General features: G+C 38.2%; 2 protein-coding genes across 3 annotated transcripts; both read right to left on the bottom strand.

Annotated features, from left to right (window-relative positions):
- Positions 1 to 4,815: 4,815 nt before the first annotated feature.
- Positions 4,816 to 6,035, bottom strand: LOC102240329 (olfactory receptor 4C15). 2 transcript variants are annotated; one of them, XM_014543295.1, is made up of 2 exons: positions 5,082 to 5,996; positions 4,816 to 4,833 (listed from the first exon to the last, which is right to left on the bottom strand). In XM_014543295.1, exons 1-2 carry the CDS (start codon positions 5,994 to 5,996, stop codon positions 4,816 to 4,818), a joined length of 933 nt encoding a protein of 310 aa, XP_014398781.1. The 2 variants fall into 2 exon arrangements, with proteins under 2 accessions (XP_014398781.1, XP_005870911.1); XM_005870849.1 differs by lacking the exon at positions 4,816 to 4,833 and having other exon boundaries at positions 5,061 to 6,035.
- A 9,981-nt stretch (positions 6,036 to 16,016) lies between these two features.
- LOC102249640 (olfactory receptor 140) lies at positions 16,017 to 16,943 on the bottom strand. The gene has a single exon (XM_005870875.1). The coding sequence runs from the start codon at positions 16,941 to 16,943 to the stop codon at positions 16,017 to 16,019; it is 927 nt and encodes a 308-aa protein (XP_005870937.1).
- Between the last annotated feature and the right edge of the window lie 802 nt (positions 16,944 to 17,745).

Here is a 17,745-nt window from a genome sequence, read left to right as displayed (position 1 = left end):
TGTGTGTGTGCGTGTGTGTGTGTGTGTGTGTGTGTGTGTGTGTTGAATCATGTGATCCTAACTGTAGCCCTTTTCTCTCTTTTGCTTTAATGTCTGTTGTTCATTTGATTTTAAAATATCCCACAAGACAAGTTCACGTTGTCCTATTCCGTGAACTTTGGGCTAAGCTGGGAGGCAGAGGTTAGCAGACAGCAGTCAGAAAGGAGCCAGGTTCAGAACTCAAGCCTTTGTGCTCCATGGGCTCCTTGGCAATTCCCTGACATCCTGCAAACTTCAGGACGGGCAGAGAAATCAGCATTTTATATGTATATGTGAAAACTGATAGTGAGGAGAAGGGGATAGAGAGGTTAGAGAATGATGGCAGGAATCAAAGCCAAAAGGGGGAAATGTGCATGTGGGGAAACGAAGGAGGAAGGGGAATTAAGGGCTGAGACAGAGGAAAGAAAACCCACAGTGCAAAGCGAGCATAAACCCATGTTAGAGATAAAGAGTAATTTGCCCTAGGATTTCACTAGACAATTTTGCTTTGCTCTCTCCCACTCCTCATATTACCCCTTTCTCCAACCCCAGAAAGAGGATGTGATTTTGGGTTGTAAGTGGGGTGACAGTGGATCCTATACAACCAACATTATTATCATTAACATTAGAACAATTGACATCATAGTATTGTAGAATCAGAGTATCGATCAGTATCAATGCATACTGATTGCCTATTATCAGTATGCACCTCTATGATTTTCCTGTCCCTACGCTTTGCAAGTCAGAAATCTGCAGGTATAAGATACTACACCTCTACTCCCTTCGATGTACCCCGTTGGCAGTAAGAATCGGGCCTAAGACAGTGCTGCCTCAAGCAGAAGCCAGTGAAAGTTGGGGAGCCCTGGTGCATCAGAATCTTCTCATCACCGTCGGGAACATATTCCTGGAACTCCAGGTTTTCCAAGAGAGAGAACTGCATGATGGCAACTGCCCTAAAACCCAGTCCTGAGTGGGAGGCAAGAAAAGGGAAATGGTACAGTGCGGCTTGAAGACTCACCTTTAAAAAAAGAGGTGATATCCAACAGAGAGCTCATAGTTTTCACTCTTCCAGTTCTGACCTATTTTACGTGTGTTTGCAACATGCAAATTGTACTTCAAATGGATCTGCTTGGCTTTCTGTTGCAGGATCTATGGGGAGGGGACATACTCCGTGGATGGCCAACTCTTCCTAGAAAATGTGAACTAGACTCTCCAAAAGGGTCTGGAACACCCGCAGAAAGTTTCTTACTTCTACTCTTAGAACTTCCGAGAATAAAAAGGAAATATTCCCACTACTCTGTGGTAGAAACTTCTCTAAAGCCAGGTCTAGTACTCCAAAACATTCCCCTGCAGAGCACATGAATTAAAGAATTCTTTTTCCTTCATGAGATATTTATAGGTATTTCATCAAAGTTCACAAATGCCAGCCTCTGGAGAGATGAGGACTCCACCCTTCCCACCCAAACCTGACGGATTGGCTCAGTGAGTTAATCAGCTCAATTAATCCTGGATCACAGCAAACCATGGGGCCAATTCATCCCAAACAAGGCTGTCAGCGGGCAGATTCTGTCCTCATAGCTCCCCTCCCCTCCTACTCTGTCCTAAGGGACTCTTCCCATTTCAGTTATCAAATGCTCCACCCATGCACCCTGCTCTAAGGAAAAACCGTGCTTTCTAAGTCACATTGAGGCGTAGACTACTAAAAGTTACCAAAGGCTCTGTCCTTCCAGTCAAATGTTTTCTAATGGCAGACAAAGCTCTGAGCCCAGGAGAAGGTTCAAACAGATAGGATGTAATTGCATTCTAGCTCCATCATTTGTTTCTTGACTGTAGTCAAGTTTCTTCTCCAAGTTTCCTATTCTAGAAAATGTTATCATTAGAAATAATAATTATGACAAGTCATAATGATATTGATAAAATATAAGTAATTACAATGAAAACTATTCATTAAAAGTTCTATCATTTCTAAAATAATGTGAAGTAAGTAAATCAGTAGGTAAAGGAAGGAAGAAGAAAGAGAAAATGAAAAAGCTTTTTTACATATTTTATTTATAAATTGATTTCTTAAGAATAATTTATATACAATAGATACACTATTTTAAAAGAATAGGAAATGAGTTTAGACAAATGTATACACATGTATAACTGCCACCACATGGTAGGAGTTTATCGATTTCATTCTTCTATTCAAAGAAGCAGATTTTAGCTTTTTGTGTTCTCTTCATATTTATATATTTGTTTGTCTTCTGCTCTTTATTATTTGGTTTTATTTTTATTTTTAATAGTCAATGTTTTTATTTAGCACAATGCTAGTAGTTGCCATCTTTCCTGTTTTCTGTTTTCTTAATTAAATTTATGGAGGTGACATTGGTTAATAAGGTTATATAGGTTTCTTTTTTTATAGACACAGAATTTATTTTTTAACCAAATAAGTGGCATAGTGAATTTTTATTTTTTATTTTTTTATTAAATTTATTGGGGTGACATTGGTCAACGTAATCATATAGGTTTTAGGTGTGAGGTTCTCTGAATAAGATTATAAAGGTTTCAAGTGTACGTTTCTATGACACATCGTCTGTATATCACATTGTGTGCCCACCAATCAAAGCCAAATCATCTGTCACCATATATTTGACCTCCTTTACCCTTTACTACCCCTGATCCCCTACCCTCTACTCTGGTAGCCACCATACTGTTGTTTGTGTCCATGAGTTTCAGTTTTATATCCCACATGTGAGTGAAATCATATGGTTCTTAACTTTTTCTGTCTTATTTCACAGCATGTTATTCCCAAGGTCCATCCATGTAAAAGGCAGTATTTCATCTTTTCATTTGGTTTTATTATACAGTTCCTTCTGAGAATATGAAGGCAGTCTGTTCCAAGTCTCCCAGCTTCTGGTGGTATGCTGGCAACCTTTGGAGTTCCATGGCTTGTGGATTCATCACCCCAATTTCCACCTTCATCTTCAAATGGCATTTTCCTTGTGTGCATGTGTCTCTGTGTCCAAATTTCCACATTTATAAAGACACCTTTCATATTGGATTAGGACTCATCCCAATGACCTTATCTTAAATTGATGGTCACATTCACAGACATTGGGAGTTGGACTTCAACATCTTTTGTAGGGATGCAATTCAATCCATAGCAAAAAGTGCTCGTCAAAAATTCATAATTTCCCAATTCCACACTCCAGAAGGAACTGTTAGTCCCTTACATATTCTTCCAGGTTTTCCTATGTAAAAAACTGGATCATTTTCCATCATTTCTAAAATTACAGCAATATAGCACAGATTCCTAATAAAACTCTAAATTGGAGCATAATCTGATTTACTTAGCTAATAAATTTAAAGTTATAGTGTACTTTTATGACTAATTTAGCACAATGTTTTTTTATATTTTTACTTCTTACACGTCATCTGTTTGAATTATGTGTGGTGAACTAGAGATGTTATAATAATTACAAGCTCTGATTGGCAGTTATAATTATCTATGATAACTATAAAATGAATAATGAAGTAATTATTACTTAATTTCAATAGTTTAAGGTCCTAATAAAAGACAAACAACAAAAGGAGGGAGTTTTTTGCTATGAAGACAGGAAGAGTGAGCAAAATATCATAAGAGGAGAAACATTTATCAGTTCAGGGAAACATGGAGATGATCTCCATAAAAATTACACTATTATTAGATCAAAAAGTTGTAAGAGGTAAAATTATGGACAGATATTGGGCAACCATGAAAGCCAGGTCATGCAATTTTATTTTGTTTTATTTTGCATAAGCAAAGAGAAGATTTGGGAACATGAAAAAACAGGAAAGCAGGTCTTGACAAAATGTATGTATTGAGTCAGACCAACACCACCTCAGAGTTTTATTATTGAATTCAATCATTATTTCTTAACACTCTTGCACTATCCTAACTCTCTCATCTGAGTGACATCCCAGTAGTAGAGAATGCTATTTCCCCTTCTTTAATTCTTACTTTTACCTGCTGAAATTAAAGCAGTTCAGATATATTTGATACTAAAAAATCTTCTTTTTCCAGATAGACATCTTCCTCTATTTCCTACTCACCTATATTACTGAGTGTTATTAAATATATATTTAATTGAATAACACAATCCTAGATTATATATTATTCTTATATAATCTCACTCAAACAATTTTCACTTTCGTTATTTTATTTGACCTGCACATTACTTTGCAAGGTAAGTATGCCTTGTTCTTTCAATGTACAAAGTTTGACCTGTGATACAGAAAGTTTTCTAAGCACTCTAAAATCAGAGTGCTATGCTACTAGATAGCCTCTCTCTCTAGCATTCACCATTCATGTCACATAAAACATCAAGCCCTGATCACATAGATTGCACCCTAGAAAAGAGAAATCCTGAGCCCTCCTAGAAGGACGCCAATGGATGCCTACATTTTCTGTTCTGACTCCAAAATCAATACTGTAAACTGCATAGTGAGGCAAATATCAAAGTAGAAAATAGATACCTAAGTGAATAATAGAAAGAAGAGGAAAGAGAAGAAAATGACACTGAAGTTAGAGCAGGGAGAGGAGAGTGAGAGTGAGCAGACCCAAGGAAAGAAGAGTCAGGGGGTAGAATACAGAAAGACAGAGAGAGGGGAGAAGATATATAAAGGAGGATAGTTTGATCCAAGTTTTCATCACAGAATTCAGCTTCTTTCTCCATGACCCACTGTAATATCACTAACCCAAAACCAAATACGGGGTATAGCAAGGGTTCCCAAGGATCTTGAAAAACCCAGCTGTGGAACAAGTACTGCTTTATCTTATATTCTGTCCAGACTCTCTTCAAGTGAGGGGGCTTCCCCCAAGACAGAAACTTCTGCCAAGCTGGCCTCAATGCCATGTATGGTTTATTGGCCCCTCTGTGAGCAGAGATGCTTTTGAGAGTGCTGAGGCCAGGAAAGACATAGGGACCCTGGACCACTCTGATCATTCATTGCTGGAAACACTCTCAGCAGCTCCATCCCACCTGCAAGTCACACTGAGTGTAGATGCCATCAGATCAGTCTTATCTTTCATTGCAAACCACCATTATTCTATTCCACATTTTCCCCATGGCATTTTTCACTTCCTTATTTCTGAAGGTATAAATCAAAGGATTGAGCAAGGGCGTTAGGATGGTGTAAAAAATTGCCACCATTTTGTCAAAGGAGAAAGCAGATGGGGGTCGGGCATACACAAAAATGCATGGGACAAAGAACAAAACCACAACAGCAATGTGAGATCCGCAGGTGGAGAGAGCTTTCCACTGCCCTTCAGCACTGTGGGTTCTCAGAGAGAACAAGATGACACCATAGGATATAAGCAACAAAGAGAAGATGATGACGCAGATAAACCCACTGTTGGCCACCACCAAAAGGCCAAAAACGTGGGTGTCAGTGCAGGCCAGCTCTAGTAATGGGTACAAGTCACACATGAAATGATCGATAACGTTGGGGCCACAGAAGGGCAGCTGGAAAGTAAAGAGAATTTGTATCATGGAATGCAGGAAGCCCCCTGTCCAGGCCACCCCCATCAGAATGCCGCACAGCCTCCAGGTCATGATAGAAGAGTAATGCAAGGGCTTGCAGATGGCCACATAGCGGTCATAGGCCATGACTATGAGGACAATCACCTCCACCCCAGCAAAGAAGTGTTCAGCAAAGAGCTGGGTCATGCAGCCTTCAAAGGAGATGGTCTTTCTCTCATAGAGAGAGTCCACGATCATCTTTGGGGCAATGACGGTGGAGAAGCAGGCATCCAGGAAAGACAGGAAAGCCAAGAAGAAGTACATGGGGGAGCCCAGGAGTGCTGGGCTGCTGCTGATGGTCACCACAATTAGCAGGTTGCCCCCAACAGTTGCAATGTAGCCAAACAAAAATATAACAAATACCATTTTCTGAACATTGGGATTCTGTGAAAGCCCCAGGAGGACGAACTCAGTTACAAAGCTTTGGTTTTGCATGATTTCCAAGGAAAAGCGAAATGCTACCATATAAAATCTGCAATTATGAGAACAAGAAAAGTTCATCTGGGACCAGTTTATGATACCATCACAGCACAGTCATCAAGTTGGTGCATCTATATGAAAAGCTGATTATGTGCTTCTGTCGTAATTGAGAACACAAAATTAGAAATTTGTTAAAGGTGGTAGTGGGAGGTCAGACAGAATTCAGCAGGAGATAAACCATTAAATACTTCAAAATGGATAGAGCTTTAATATAGGAGAAAGGAGGTATTCACATATGGTAGGGATGAAACACCGTTTTTATCTCAACTGCCAGCTCTGATCATTTAGTAGTGGTTTCCCAGAGTGAATTGTTGAGGAAGATTCTGAAGCTGCATCCAAATTCTAAGGACAGAGAACTGTAACTTATTGGTCATTAGTGTGGAATGCAAGCCGGGATGATTTGCATGCCACTCCTGATCAGAAAACTACTTTATCTACAAAGAGAAGAAGAAATAACCCCCAGTTTATGAGGCACTTGAAAAATCATAACTACGTTTCCAATTATTTTTTATTTATTTTCATTGTTGAGAGGATTACAGATGTCTTGGGCCTTTAAGATGAATTAGTTCATTCCCTAGAAAAAAAGAAAGATCTATGTAAAAGTGCCTACTCTATACTTACACGTAACAAGTAAGCATGTATTGAGTTGTGTTCTTTATTCATCATTTAAAATAAGAACAGATGTTTATGATAAATAATAATACCTACTTAAGATAATAATACCTACTTATTGTTATGGTGACTAAGTTAAATAATGCAAAGAAATCAACTATTTAGGAAATAGTCCATGTTATATCTATTACCATTATTTTACTGGTAGGCAATTCACACTTAAAGAGAAAAGGTCAAACAAATTACAGATGCTGGATCTGGAATTTAAACAGAATCTCTGGCTCCAACACTTAAGTATTCCTATTGGATCAACAGAGAAAGAAGCAATAAGTTTTCTTTTTAGCAAGAACTTAAGAACAGGGCTGCCCTTTCTACTGTCTCCATCCACCCGTAAAAATCAAAGCCTTCTGATTCCTTTGTTCATGTTTGAATGAGAACTCTTGATAAAGGACACAGAGTAAATGATATAGATTCAGAAAGTAATGGTCCAATTACTACAGATACAAACTGGCAACAACCACATAGGTAAAGAATAGGAACAGTATGTTGAATATAGCTATAGAGTCTTGAGACTTTTTAATTATTTACTAAATAAATACTCTGTGGCCCAATCTGATCAAGTACAATTTGCCATTTATATTACTTTATTGTAAGGATGTTCATCTATAACCTACCTGTTCATCTCACAGGATTATGATGAGAGTCAAATTGGGAAAATGTAAAAGTTGCTTATAATAAATGCCCTCACCAATTGTAGTCACTATTCTCTCACTTAGCAAACCAGCCACCTTATCCAGCGAAAGAGTCATCCAGATAATTACTCCAACTTTTGACTTTGTTTTTCATAGCCAAACAACAGTTTCCAAGAATGATTGTGTCCTCACCTGTACATATAACAGAAATTTGTCAAATGTGTGTGTACATATACATATAATCTGTTAAACATATGAGTAAAATAATGTTTACTGTGAGAATTAAAAATAATCTGATTTTGGTGAAATCCACTTAGAGCTAACAAAAACAATTTACAATAAATATACAATTGTGTATGCTAATATGCATCTTTATACTTACTGTTAAATGACCATCTCCATTATACTCCCAGTGTACTAGACATTCTTAAACAGAGCCTTCACTATGAACACCATATTCAGCTACAAGTTGTCACCAAGAAAACAAGAGTATAAAGCAAACCTATAAGGTCATTGGATCAGCCAACAACCATTTATTAAAAAGTAAAGGAACATGATCCCACAGGCAAGGGAAGTAAAGGGAAAAATAAATGAATGGGACCATATCAAATAAAAAGCTGCACAGCAAAAAAACCTGAAAACAAAACAAAACAAAGAGGCAGCTAACCAGATGGGAGATGATATTTGCAAACAATAGCTCCAACAAAGGTTTAATTTCCAAAATATATAAAAAACTCCTAAAACTCAACACCAAGGAAACAGCCCAATCAACAAGTGGACAGAGGCCCTAGCTGGTTTTTCTCAGTAGATAAGAGTGTTGGCCCAGGGACTGAAGGTTCCCGGGTTCAATTCTGGTCAAGAACTCATACCTGGGTTGCAGGCTCAATCCCTGGCCCTGGCCCTGGCCGGGGAGTGTGTGTGGAGGCAACCAATCGATGTGTCTCTCTCATATTGATGCTTCTCTCTCTCTGGCTCTCCCTCTCCTTCCCACTCTCTCAAAAAAAAAAAAAGGCAAAGAAACCTCAAAAGAGCTGGGGACTGAGTGAAAAGGGTGAAGGGATTAAGAAGTACAAATTGGCAGTTATACAATAGTCATGGGGATGTAAAGTATAGCATAGGGAATACAGTCAATAATGTTGTAATAACGCCCTAGCTGGATGGATAGAGCATTGGCCCGAGGACTGAAGGGTCCCGAGTTCAATTCTAGTCAAGGGCAGGTAACTCAGTTGCAGGTTTGATCCTTCGCCTGCAGAGGCAACCAATCGATGTGTCTCTCTCACATTGATGCTTCTCTCTCTCTGGCTCTCCCTCTCCTTCTCACTCTCTCTCTCAAAAAAAAAAAAGGCAAAGAAACCTCAAAGTTAAGCCACTATGGACAAGCGGCTAGAAAAAGAATTTTCACAGGCATGCAGGAAGCAGCCAGTCAATGATTCTCTCTCATCATTGATGTTTCTCTCTCTCTCCCTCTCCCTTTCTCTCTTAAATCAAAAAAATATATACTTTTAAAAATAATTAAGAAATATCTAACCACTATGTAGTACAAAACTAAAATTATATTGAATGTCAATTGTGATCAAAAAATTTTTTAATTTCAAAAATAAAAAAAGAACATTATAATAATAATAATAATAATGTTGTAATAACTATGTATGGTGCCAGCTGGGGGTTCACTTCATAAGTTATATCAATGTCTAACCACTGTGCCCTAGCTGGTTGGCTCAGTGGATACAGTGTCAGTCTGCAGACTGAAGGGTCCCAGGTTCGATTATCCCTAGTAGGAGGCATGCAGGAAGCAGCCAGTCAATGATTCTCTCTCATCATTGATGTTTCTCTCTCTCTCCCTCTCCCTTTCTCTCTTAAATCAAAAAAATATATACTTTTAAAAATAATTAAGAAATATCTAACCACTATGTAGTACAAAACTAAAATTATATTGAATGTCAATTGTGATCAAAAAATTTTTTAATTTCAAAAATAAAAAAAGAACATTAGTTCCAGATTAGTACAGACATAGGTTCAAATCCAGGCTCTTCTACTTAGTTATATTGGGATGGAAATGTTACTTAAACTTCTCAAAGACTCTAATTCTACTTCTGTAACTGGGTAAATTAACAATGCAAGGGTTCCTATGAGAATCAGATAAGGCAATACACATAAAAACCATTGATGCAGCCCTAACCGGTTTGGCTCAGTGGATAGAGCATCGGCCTGTGGACTGAAGGGTCCCAGGTTCGATTCCGGTCAAGGGCATGTTCCTTGGTTGCGGGCACATCCCCAGTGGGGGGTGTGCAGGAGGCAGCTGATCGATGTTTCTCTCTCATTGATGTTTCTAACTCTCTATTCCTCTCCCTTCCTCTCTGTAAAAAAATCAATAAAATATATTTTTTTTAAAAACCATTGATGCAATTAGAAGCACAAGAGAAAATTCACAATAGTGAGAACAAGCTCCTAAAGACATTGACACAGACCAGAAACAACAATTGATATTTCCTCCTAATTCCTGCTTCACCATGACCAAGACTGATAAGTATTTTTAACTCACCCTCTTATTATTTACAAGTATAAAATATTTTTGGTAACAGTGTAGATGTGGTATTGTTTCAGTGTGCAACCCTTTTAAATGTCCTTAATTACCCATGAATAAATTATTGTGGCCCTCAGACCCAATTTTTCTCAGGTAGCTTCACCGAACAAAGAAAACCAAATAGGGTGAGGAAGTAGAGAGAAAGACCAAGCTCTATATTAATCTAATAATTAATTCAAAGGCTCCCCACTTCCCTTATCTGGGGAGTTTCTAAGAGTAATACCCATTTAGAATTAAAACATTTCTTAGATATGAACAAATCAACCCCCTCATTTTTCAAATAAAAGGGATTTCCAAAGTTCGTGTTAAAACTTTAACAAAAGAGCCCTAGACCATTTGGCTCACTGGATAGAGCATCGGCCTGTGGACCGAAGGGTCCCAGATTTGATTCTGGTCAAGGGCATGTATCTGGTCAAATATCTCACTTCGATATTTCTCTCTGTCTTTCCCTCCCTCTTTCACTCTCTCTAAAAATCAATAAAAAAACATTGAGGCAATTAGAAGCACAAGAGAAAATGCACAATAGTCAGAACAAGCTCCTAAAGACATTGACACAGACTGGAAACGACAATTGATATTTCCTCCTAATTCCTACTTCACCATGACCAAGGCTGATAAGTATTTTTAACTCATCCTCTTATTATTTACAAGTATAAAATATTTTTGGTAACAGTGTAGATGTGGTATTGTTTCAGTGTGCAACCCTTTTAAATGTCCTTAATTACCCATGAATAAATTATTGTGGCCCTCAGACCCAATTTTTCTCAGGTAGCTTCACCGAACAAAGAAAACCAAATAGGGTGAGGAAGTAGAGAGAAAGACCAAGCTCTATATTAATCTAATAATTAATTCAAAGGCTCCCCACTTCCCTTATCTGGGGAGTTTCTAAGAGTAATACCCATTTAGAATTAAAACATTTCTTAGATATGAACAAATCAACCCCCTCATTTTTCAGATAAAAGGGATTTCCAAAGTTCGTGTTAAAACTTTAACAAAAGAATCCTAGACCATTTGGCTCACTGGATAGAGCATCGGCCCGTGGACCGAAGGGTCCCAGATTTGATTCCGGTCAAGGGCATGTATCTGGTCGAATATCTCACATCGATATTTCTCTCTGTCTTTCCCTCCCTCTTTCACTCTCTCTAAAAATCAATAAAAAAATATCCTCGGAGGATTAAAAAATAATAATAATTGCCGAACTGGTTTGGCTCAGTGGATAGAGCGTCAGCCTGCGGACTCAGGGGTCCCAGGTTCGATTCTGGTCAAGGGCATGTACCTTGGTTGCGGGTACATCCCCACTGGAGGGCATGCAGGAGGCAGCTGATCGATCTCTCACATTGATGTTTCTGGCTCTCTATCCCTCCCCCTTCTTCTCTGTAAAAAAAAAAAAAAAAAATCAATAAAATATATTTTTAAAATAATAATAATAATAAACTTTGACAAAAGAGAATACAATATCCTCATAGTTTATGATAACAAGATTCATGATTTTAAGTAATTTAAAAGGTAACTGTCCTAAATGTAATGTGCTGCCTGGACTGAACCCTAGAACAGAAAAGAGACAGTAGTAGAAAAATTATGACATGTAAATAAATATGCTGTTTCATGAAGAGTAATATATCAATATTCATTTCATTGTTTTGACAAATATACATATGGTAATGGAAGATGATATTATTAGGGGAAAACTAAGTGAGGAGTGTACAGGAACTCTCTTTACTATCTTGGAAACTTTTCTATTAATCTAAAATTTTGTCAAAATAAAATTTTAATTAAAAATAATACAACAATTGCTTAGTTTCTGCTATTGAAAAGCTAGCAATTACAGCCTCATCATTTCCTAGTGTCATTGGAGAAGCCACTGAGCCTCAGCACCCTTTCCCATTGAACAGCCCTTGTTCAAGCTGCCTGGCCCACAGAGTCACATCAAACAATTACGAGTGTGCTTTACAACATATAATTCAAAAGGACGATGTGAAATATTAATAGTAGCATTATTTTTAAACAGTGTCTACACATACACAAAGAACTGGAAACTTGAATCCATGATAAGGATAAGATGTTTTAAAATCATGCTTTTTAAAATTGTATTACTTCTAAAATTGCAATTAAACTATTTCATGTAATCCTTTTGGAAATATTTTAGCAGATATTTTCAGGATCGGAAACATATCTCTACTCCTTTTTCTAGAACCCAGCACTAAAAAATTATTCTAAAGGTGAAATGAGGTATTGTCGTTTTATAATGGAAGATGATGCATGTATTTTATGATAGTAAAAATTTAGAAATATCTACAACGTTCAATAATAGGAAGATGTTTATGTAAATCAGACTACTACAAATTAAGGTTCTGTGAATAAAGTACTATAAATGATAGGACATAGTTGGTAAAACACATTTATAGTATATTAAATGAGAAAAAATTATAATAATGCTGCTTATTTGCAAAACATTTTAATATAATTTTAAAATCTAGAAAAGAATATATGAAAACAGAGTTATTTTCAATATGTATCTTGATATAATTATGAGTCAACATTAAAAATCAAGGTTAGAACCCACAACACCATATTTTCCTTTATTAAAACAGTTTTTTTAAAAGGGATATGGGCTTTGAGGATAATTGTATTATCTCCAGTATAACTAATTTTCATAGGTGTAACCAACAAGCTAACATAAACTTTTATACTAAAAATTGTAAACTAATGTAAATCTTTCATAAATAGCCATATCATTGGCCCAGCCCTTGCCATCCTTTATACACACTTTGATATCAATTTGGAATTCATATACTTTTAGGGTTAGGCCCGGCTCTTAGGGATAGGCTCAGCCCTTCCGGATTAGGCTCCACTCCTCAGGGCTAGGCTCAGACCTTTGGGACGAGGCCCAGCATTTCGGGGCTAGGCTGGGCTCTTCAGAACTAGGGTCAGCCCTTCGGGACTGGGCTCGCTCTTTGGGATTAGGTTCGGCTCTTAGTGGTAGGCTCGACTCTTAGGGCCAGGCTCGGCTATTCAGGACTAGTCTCTGCTCTTCAGGGTAGGCTGGGCTATTGGAAAGTAGGCTGGGCTCTTCTGGGCTAGGCTCCATCTTTAGGACTAGGTTTGGCTCTTCTGGACCAGGCTCCGCCCTTCGGAACTGTTCCAGCCCTTCTGGTTAGGCTTGGCTCTTGGGAATTAGGCTCAGTCCTTGGGGACTAGCTGGGCTCTTTAGGGCTTTGTTGGGATCTTTGGAGCTAGACTCAGGTCTTGAGGACCTGAGGTTTGCCTCTGAGGCTCCAAGGCTAGGCAGACTTGAGGCTAGCATCAGTCTTTAATAATGTCACACTGCACATTGACACATCACCGGCTTTTTGCTTCTGTTGGCAGTAGCAAATTACAATGAGTCTAAAGGGTCTGAGCCCCTGACTGGCCTGCGGGGAACAGACACTCATTCTAACCAAACCGCTCCTCCCCTCCCCCCGCCCGCCATTCCTCTGCATTCCATCATGAGCCTGTTCCCATACACTAAAAAGTTGCAGGTTTGATTCCCAGTCAGGGAACATACCTAGGTTGCAGGTTTGATCCCCGCTCAGGGCACTTATGGAAGGCAACCAATCGATGTTTCTCCCTTACATCTCTCTCTCTCTCTCTCTCTCTCTCTCTCTCTCTCTCTCTCTCTCATTAAAAAAAAATATCCTCAAGTAAGGATTAAAAAATAAGAAGAAGAAGATATTTTCATCCTCCAAGCAACCATTTTTATCTACTTGGGGGAGATAATGTCCCCATTTCAAATGTATGTGTTAGAATAACCTACTTATTTTTTAAAAGGGAAATAATTTGGTTTTTTAAACTTAGACCTAATTAAAATTCTATCTGTGCTCTAAACTACACAAATCTATATCCTATTCTTCTCTTCTGTATCACCCAATTGATAAAAAAAATTTTCATAATACTCATTGCTAACAAAATCATATTTTCCATTGATTTGTTTATTACCCATCTATTCCTCACTGGATCTAAGCTCCAGACAAAATACAACCCTTGTTTGTATTATTTGCTATTGTGTACCCAGCTCCCAGAACTCCCTGGCACATTATAGGCAAGAGTATTTTTCAGTAAAGGAAATAAGTCAAAATTTCTTAAACTTAATTGATCATGGAGCCATTTTGTAAGTAATAAGTATTTACTAATAGAATATTAACACTATAGTGCTAATCAATATTAACACTATGGGATAACAGGTGTTATCCTCAATCATGCCCAAGAAATATCAGTCTTCTCAATGATCAAGTTGCTTATTTTTTTCTCAAAACATCTCTCTCACTTACATGTCACCTTCTTTAAAATTCAATCATTTGAATTTCTTTTCTTGACCTCATTGCATCCCACATTTTATGAGGCCCATCAAGGGAAATACATCGATGGAAATGAGATCATCAGATGACTTTTCCCTGACATGAGAAAAATTAAGACAGTGCAAGTGACCTAGGAAGCGGAGGTCAAGGGAGAGCTGAAAGAAAGAATGTGGCCCCCAAAATAAGGAGAGAAAGTCTCAAGGACAATCTTCAAAATGTGGCCAGTGATCAGTTCTGTGTTTTGATATTTTCACATCATACTAGCAAGGACTAGTGTTTAGTGGGAAGATTAGAGGAGGCAGAGTTAAAAGAATGACTGTATTGCTTAGCTTTATTGAGGCTCACTTTTTTTCTGTATAAAATATAGACCTATCTAATAAAAGTTGTTTCTTCATTAAGAGAGTGAAAATATGTTTGCCTCATAGTTGGCCTTGAGCAATAGTTAGCTCACTCCCCTCACTTAATACTTTCACTGAGTTAAAAGTCAAAATTATACACCAATAATGAACTATCAGAAAAAGAAACTAAGAAAGCAATCCCATTTACTGTTGCCAACAACAACAACAACAAAAAATAATAAGGGACCTAGGAATAAATTTAACCAAGGAGGTAAAAGACCTATATTTGGAAAACTATAAGACATTGAAAAAAAGCAATTGAGGAAGATACAAATAAGTAGAAGCATATACCATGTTCATAGATTGGAAGAATTGACATAATTAAAATGTCCATACTACCAAAAGTTATCTATAGATTCAACGCAATTCCTATTAAAGTACCATTGACATATTTTACAGATCTAGAACAAATATTCCAAAAATTTATATGAAACAAAAGACCCCAAATAGCCTCAGCAATCTTGAGAAAGAAGAACAAAGTTAGATGTGTCACAATATCTGATATGAAACTATACTACAAGGCCATTGTAATCAAAACAGCCTGGTACTGGCAAAAGAACAGGCATATAGATCAATGGAACAGAACAGAGAGCCCAGAAGTAAACCAAGGAATGTATGGTCAATTAATATTGTCTAGGCTTTTTGCTAGGTGCTTTCGATAACTTTTAATGTAGTTTACTGAGATCTCAATGCTCATGTACATAGATCCAGGATATGAAATGGAAAGAACAGTGATAAATCCCTAAATTGATGATTCTAGAGTATTTTTCTCCAGAATCTCACTCTTATTTTTCAAAATCTTCGTACATGTGTTACTTGAATGAAATTGGCTTTTCCATAGGACTTTGATCTCAGGACTTCTTTTATTGATTCATTGATTCATTTATTCATTTTTATTGTTGTTAATCCTCAACTGAGGATATTTTTTTTCCATTGATTTTTTAGGAAGAAGGGAAAGGGAGAGAAAGAGAGAGAAACATCAATCTGACAGAGATACATCGATTGGTTGCCTCCTGCAAGTGCCCCAACTAGGGCCAGGGATTGAACCTGAAACCCAGGTACATGCCCTTAACCAGGAATAGAAATGGTGATCCTTCAGTGCCAGGGCAAGACTTCTTTTATTTTTGCTTAGCTTCTTAGATGGCACATATGGGGAAGAGGACAGTTGGTGAGTGAGAGAATCACTGCTGATTTTTTCCCTTTTTTGGCACTATGTATCTACCAAAAGCAAAAAGAAATACCCCCCTTTTTTTCTATCAATGGTCTGCAAAATTTGTTAATTTTCTTTCACAATTTACAATAGATAAAAGCCTCCCTATTTATATACATCATCATGTTCTTGACATTTGAACAGCCTAAGTTACTCTCCTCTTCAACAAACTCTTCATGGCATTTTTCACCTCTGTGTTTCTCACTGTGTAAATGATAGGATTAAACATGGGAGTGAGGATTGCAAAAAACACAGTCACCAACTTGTCCACAGGGTAGGTGACCACCGGGCGCATGTAGGTGAATATGCAAGGCACAAAAAAGAGTACAACTACGGTAAAGTGGGAGACACATGTAGAGAGGGCTTTGCGCCGTCCTTCAGAGCCATGGGATTTCAGGGAGCACAGGATGACTATGTAGGAGATGAGCAGCATGGAAAAAATAAGCAAGCACATGGCCCCACTGTTGGCGGCCACTACCATTCCGAGCCTATAGGTGTCGCTGCAGGCAAGTTTCAGCAGTGGAAAGAGATCGCACATGAAGTGGTCAATGACGTTGGGACCACAGAAGGGCAAGTTGACCATGAAAAGAATCTGTACAGTGGCATGCAGTATCCCCCCGATCCATGCCACCATCACCAGGAGGCGGCAGAGCCCCTGCCGCATGATGGTCATGTAGTGAAGGGGCTTGCAGATGGCCACATAGCGGTCATAGGCCATGACAATAAGGAGGATGATCTCTGATCCTCCCAGGAAGTGTTCCACAAAGAGCTGAGTCAGGCAGCTACCCAAGGAGATGGTTCTCCTCTGGTAGAGCAGATCGATGATCATTTTGGGGGTGGTGACAGAGGTGTAGGAGGCATCTATGAAGGACAAGTAAGTGAGAAAGAAGTACATAGGAGCTGAAAGTGTAGGGCTGAGGGAGATGGTAATAACAATGAGCAGATTGGCCAGCACGGTAAATAGGAAAATGAACACAAAGACAATGATGAGTATTTTCTGCAAGTGTGGATTCTGCGTGAGTCCCAAGAGAATAAATTCAGTCACGTTGTTGGTACGTATAAGGTGATCCATTCATAAATTACCTACAAAGAGATAAAGAATGATGCCTATTAATCTGCACAGGACAGAAACAGGGTAGTTACTGTTATGGTGGAGCATGCCCTTGGCACCCCTCACCCTACTAATTGTTTCAATTCTTTCTCACTTCCTCCATAATGCTTTCTCTCTTCAGTCACCTAGTACCTGTCACCTAAAAAATAACTATAGGGCGACATTGAATGTGTAATTTACTGAGGAAACAGTGGGCTCTATATATGCGATCTGGATTCTCCTCTGGTTCCAATTCTATGATTTTGCTAAGTCAGTTCAGGGCCCGGTGCTTCTCAGTCTTCCTCTATGTCTGTGAACTTAACAAATTGTAACTCTCAGATGTATTTCACAAGCTGTAAAGTGCTGCACATAAGTAAAGAATTATTTTCTCTTTTAGAATTTATATTTGAACCCAAAGTTCTAACTATCGGGGGGAAAAAACAGGGTCAATAAGCATCTATCACAAACAGGAAGGTAGAATGTATAAGTGGCTGGACGATACACCCTCCCTGGTACTGACCATTATACATATGCTATTCAGGTGTGTTTCCTCATTGTGCCTGTATAGTGGCTGGCATAATTTCTGCCTGGCATGAGACCTATTGGATGATGAACAGATGCTTGGTAAATTGCCACCTTCTTTCTTCTCCATGTGTAAGAATATGCGTGCTCCCCCAGCACAGAAACCTAGGAATTCAAGGGCTCCCATTCTCCAGCTCTGTTTATCATTGCTCTCTACTTTATGAGAAACATAAATAAGCTTTTTAAAGAAAGATGCAGTCCA

Source organism: Myotis brandtii, unplaced genomic scaffold, assembly GCF_000412655.1.
Source record: "Myotis brandtii unplaced genomic scaffold, ASM41265v1 scaffold324, whole genome shotgun sequence".
Taxonomy (NCBI): Eukaryota; Metazoa; Chordata; class Mammalia; order Chiroptera; family Vespertilionidae; genus Myotis; species Myotis brandtii.
The sequence above is the reverse complement of the archived record's forward strand: the minus strand, read 5'-3'. Positions and strand labels throughout refer to the sequence as shown.